At 42.7% G+C, this 5,116-nt stretch overlaps 1 protein-coding gene across 1 annotated transcript; it reads left to right on the top strand.

Annotated features, from left to right (window-relative positions):
- Window positions 1-747: 747 nt before the first annotated feature.
- LOC115675981 (acyl-coenzyme A thioesterase 2, chloroplastic) lies at window positions 748-4,578 on the top strand. The gene is made up of 5 exons (XM_030598813.2): window positions 748-1,566; window positions 2,538-2,715; window positions 3,067-3,536; window positions 3,844-3,972; window positions 4,136-4,578. The coding sequence occupies exons 1-5, from the start codon at window positions 1,198-1,200 to the stop codon at window positions 4,283-4,285; spliced, it is 1,296 nt and encodes a 431-aa protein (XP_030454673.1). The 5' UTR covers window positions 748-1,197; the 3' UTR covers window positions 4,286-4,578.
- Window positions 4,579-5,116: the final 538 nt, after the last annotated feature.

Below are 5,116 nucleotides of genomic sequence, written 5' to 3'. Positions count from 1 at the left end.
ACTAGAAATCCCCAATGCCCATCAATTGCGTAAACCGTGGGGGTTAAAGAAATTTGAAATGTAAGAGTTCCAAATATTGCCATTTTAAGGAGGATGTTTCACCAAATTTGAGATGGTACAACCTTAAAATATGTATTATCAAATTCATAGAAGCACTTCACAGTACTAAGCACTCTCTCTCTCTCTCGCTCTCTCTCAATTATAATCACATTGCCCTATAAATTGAAACATTATTTTGAACATATGGCAGGACATCATAAATATAAGAGAAAATTTAGTGAAATTTCACTCCAATCTACATCCTACAATAAAAAGAAAATCGCTAATCCATTTCATTATAATAAGTTTTTCCTTATAATCTTGGCAATAAACATTATTTTTTTTCATTCTAGTCCACTCGTTTTTCATGCTTTAATGCCATCGAATCCTATCTCATCAAGCCAAATGTGGGGATTTGAGTCCTCAACCACTTAAAGGGGCCCCTTGATACCTTCACCAATCTTAATCATTGGACCATATTTTTTGTGTAGATATCAAGGATCGTGATTGATTGAGGCATCAAGGAAACATCTGGATACACTGCCGATTGTGCGGTCCTGAATGATCCACGGCCGTGATTCGACTCGGGTCTAGGCAAGGGACTCTCTTCGTTCTCGTGGTCATAGAACATTCTTTACAGTAGAGAGAGAGAGAGAATTACATTTCCAACGAATAGATCATACATGCGATTCATACCATCGAATGGCTGAGATAACGTTGGAATTTATGGGTTCCGGTCGTCCTAGGAGGATGCGTACAAGGACTTTGCTAGGGGTGTAACCGTGTAATGACTTCAGAGAGCCGTCCTCCTCTCTCAAGCAAAGAACTTCCTCCCGTTGCATTAATGGAGTCGAACCCCACCACCACTCCCTCCGGACTTCGTGGAAGCCCCCTCCCTAGTCCCTACCCATCTCCTTTGAACAGCCCGTAAAAAGTTCGCAGCTCACAAAACCATCCAGGAATCAGATACCTTTTCCAGGTTTCTTGTTGGGTTTCTTGTTTCTCCTCAAACCACGAAGAAAGTTTCCTCCTTGATCGGAAACCAGAAGAACCCAATTCACTGTTTGATCGCCTGAAGCTCACTCTCCCTCTCTCTCTCTCTCTCTCTCTCTCTCTCCGATCATCGAGAAAAGGGGAAACAGGAGCACCCATTTGGCCATGGAACCCGGCTCGCCCCACGCAATCCCTGTCTTCTCCACCCTCGCCTCGCCGTACGACGGCTCGGCTCAGATCAACGGGTCTCGGAAGCCGATCAGCCTGTGGCCGGGAATGTACCACTCGCCGGTGACGATCGCCCTGTGGGAGACGAGGTCGAGTACCTTCGAGCGGCTCCTCGACCCCCCCAAGGACGCGCCCCCGCAGAGCGAGTTGCTGGTCAAGACGCCGTCGCAGAGCAGGACCAGCATCTTGTACGGCTTCTCGTCGGATTACATTCTGAGGGAGCAGTACAGGGACCCCTGGAACGAGGTCAGGATTGGGAAGTTGCTCGAAGACCTCGATGCTTTGGCCGGTACCATCTCGGTCAAGGTAATTTTTTGTTGAAGTTTTTGTGTTGTGATCATCTTTGTGCATTTTTTGTCATCGGAGGGTTGTTCATCTTCGGTGGTTCTTGTAATTCGATTATCTGAGTTGGGTTGTTGTGCTCGGCCATGAGGATGTGACCGCACCGCCGAATTGTGCTGAAAATGTTTAGCTGCTTTAGGAATACTTAAATTGAAATGAAAGTTTCGTTGCTGGCTGGTTTTGATGCATCCATGCTTTGATTGATTCGGCAATATACATTTGCTTGTGCTAATGAGAGGCTTGTGATTGTGGTTCATTGCCATGCTCGTAGTGTCATGAATATTCGATGTTTACCGTGTTGTTGAGCAAGAGATGGACCCTTTAAAACACCATCACCGTTGTTCACGACTTCCTCTCAAGGAGATGCATCCTGGACCTAGACATAGTTGTGTCACTTTGACTTCTCAAGATATTATTCAATCCTGCTTTGGCTCCTTATGAGGAAATGGGCACTTGTTGCAATTGGCAGATTGCGAAATCAATAGCACTGTTTGAGTATTGGGTGACCCTGCTTTATCAGAGGCATCCAAAGCCGAGTGGTTAAGTTATATTGATGAGCCAATAGCATGAGGAAACATGCTGTAGTCTCAAGGTTGTCTTGTGTTTCATTTTTGCCGCCTTCTTTCATCTGGATAAGTTGTTTTCGTGTGTTCTAAGTAAAGACGGTCTCATTAACTTTCCCTGACAATGGCTCCTTTCAGAAAATGTAGCCTTAACATTGAGTTGGACCGCTGAATTCATGTAAATTTATTTAAACTTGAAATCCAATAATATCTGTGACCTCAATGATGTTTTCAATTCATCGGTGCATATGACCTGTCATTTCTGGTCAAATGATGAAGTGAGCCGATAATGTGCCAAAGTCAGTGTTACAATCCCCTTCCCAGTAACTAAATGTTCTCTCATTTACTAATCAAGCCATTGTTTTGTTTTAGCACTGTTCTGATGAGGATAGCACAACGAGACCACTTCTTCTAGTTACTGCTTCAGTTGACAAGATTGTCTTGAAGAAGCCAATCAGTGTTGACATCGACCTGAAAATCGTGGGTTCTGTCATATGGGTCGGGCACTCATCCATGGAAATTCAACTTGAAGTGATTCAATTTTCTGGAGGTACTTTAGCATGCAAAAGGCCGTAATTCAGTGATATTATAATTTACATCTGAGGTAGTTTACAACTGTCAGTCATTTTATGAGCTTAACATTTACTACTGGATGAAAAGCTCTACGGTACTATACCAGGAGCCAAAAAATATATATATTTCATAAATGTTTGCTATGTATATATGTTGAGAAAACAAAAGGGATGCTTCAAGTACTAACAGTGAACCCAATTGTTTTGTTGTGATGGTACATGTTCAAAAGTTGAGAAAAGTGTGATTTGTTTTCCCTGTATACTGGACAGTTGCTCAAGAATATGCAGAAGATTATATGCAGTTGATGAGAGAATATTTGCATTTGCAGAGAAGTCTAATGCCACAAAGTCAGTAGCATTGACAGCCAACTTTATATTTGTTGCTCGTGACTCTAAGACCCATAAAGCTGCTCCGGTGAATCGGCTCTCCCCTGAGACTGACCAAGAGAAACTGCTTTTCAAAGAGGCAGAAGCTAGAAGTAAACTGAGGAAAAGAAAGAGTGTTGGAGAAAGAAAGGAAACTGATGACGGAATTGTGAAGAGACTGAAGGAGTTGTTGGCCGAGGGAAGGATTTTCTCTGATATGCCTGCCTTAGCAGATAGAAACAGCATTCTTCTAAGGGATACCCATCTCGAGAATTCTTTAATTTGCCAGCCACAGCAGAGGAATATCCATGGTCGGATATTCGGAGGGTTTTTAATGCACCGAGCATTTGAGTTGGCTTTCTCCACAGCTTATGCCTTTGCCGGCTTGGTGCCTTGCTTCCTAGAGGTTGATCACGTTGATTTTTTGAGACCTGTGAGTGCCCAGGCCACCTCTTTTTCTAAGTCATTTAATTGTTTGTACTAATATTTTAGTCTCTGGTACAGCAATACTCTCATCTTTGATGCTAAGCCTAAATGATTCTTCATCTCTTCCCTGGATAGCTCTTACAATTTTTTTCGTATTTTTAGGGAACAGAACTTTTACTTATCACTTGCTTTTATTGTTTTTTCGTGCTATATTAGATAGCCCAAATTATTCCCTTCTTTCCACCTTTCTTTTTCTTTTCTTTTTTGGCTTATTGTGGATTCACAGTCTTTAGCTAAGGTTTCCTTTCGAGCAGGTGGATGTTGGAGACTTTCTGAGGTTCAAATCATGTGTGCTGTACACTGAACCGGAGAAACCAGATGGGCCTCTGATCAACGTTGAAGTTGTCGCCCATGTCACAAGGCCCGAGCTCAGGTCTAGCGAGGTATGTCCTGTTACAGGTCTTGACCGTTGCAGTACTCATTCAGCATCACGTTCTTTAAACAATCTCTAAAAATTCTCATTTTGATGTTGGTTTGTACCCTTACCACTTAACTTCTCACAATGTTCTTGTTGTTCTTTGACTTATCCATCTCTCGTTGGTTCAGGTATCAAACACCTTCTACTTCACTTTCACGGTGCGTCCCGAGGCAAAAGCTCTGGAAGATGGATTCAGAATTAGGAACGTGGTTCCTGCAACAGAGGAGGAAGCGCGGCGTATTCTGGAGCGCATGGATGCTGAGACCTTGCAGCCTTAATGCACAGATGGTTATGCATATAGTTTTTAGGCTGAGGGCATCATTCGTTGGTAGTATGGAGTATCCCTCGACAGACTGGAGTGCCCACGTGGATCGTACCGGAAATTACATGTTGCTAATTGACATGTTGAATCTAATATAGGGGTAGCCCTACATTGGTCGCTTCCCACTCTCCTATCGAGCATAAAGAGGTAATGCCATTGAGTTAAATAGAATGTAGAATGGCTTTACCTTGATAGGTATAAATACCGATTTGAATGGATTCAATGCATATCATGATCATATTCTTAGTAGCCAAATGATTCACCAGATTGTAGTACCATTAAGGGAAAATGCGATGCTTATTATATCTTTGGAGTTCAGACTGAGATGGGCATTTCAGCTTCCCACAATTGTACTCGTGCCCGAACTAATGCCTAAGACATGAACTTTCTTTGGTATTATGCGATTCCTAACTCTAGCCAGTTTTGATTACGGGGCTTCCTTCGCTTTCCTCTGCCAAAATGGCTACTTTTGAAGTTCGAATCGACGCATATGGCACATTTACGAAGCAGAGAAGCAGATAATCATGTACTCAATATGATCGGGCCAGCACCTTTCTTCATAAGATCCGGTGCATCAGATCTCGACCATATTCCCATGGTACTGCATTATATCTGGCAAATCACAAAGTTCACGTGTAAACCAAGATTCTTCCTCAAAGGCTTATCACGCTATTAACGGTGCGTCTGCTCCAAATAGAGTCTTTTCAAATTGCAAGTGGGAGAAAAGAATTCAAAAGATCAAAGAATCAAGCAAGGAGATTCGATAATCTGATGCGCGAATGTTCGA

The sequence above is a fragment of the Syzygium oleosum genome, unplaced genomic scaffold, assembly GCF_021117445.2.
Source record: "Syzygium oleosum isolate NSW1041296 unplaced genomic scaffold, Sole_v2.1 Sole_v2.01, whole genome shotgun sequence".
Lineage (NCBI taxonomy): Eukaryota > Viridiplantae > Streptophyta > Magnoliopsida > Myrtales > Myrtaceae > Syzygium > Syzygium oleosum.
This window is presented reverse-complemented; position numbering and strand designations above follow the sequence as displayed.

Excerpts from the sequence above, each read along its gene's own strand:
- LOC115675981 (XM_030598813.2), top strand. The coding sequence starts at position 1,198 with ATGGAACCCGGCTCGCCCCACGCAATCCCTGTCTTCTCCACCCTCGCC. Across the intron at positions 1,567-2,537 it reads CCGGTACCATCTCGGTCAAG|CACTGTTCTGATGAGGATAG; the intron begins GTAATTTTTTGT and ends GTTTTGTTTTAG. Across the intron at positions 2,716-3,066 it reads AGTGATTCAATTTTCTGGAG|AGAAGTCTAATGCCACAAAG; the intron begins GTACTTTAGCAT and ends TTGCATTTGCAG.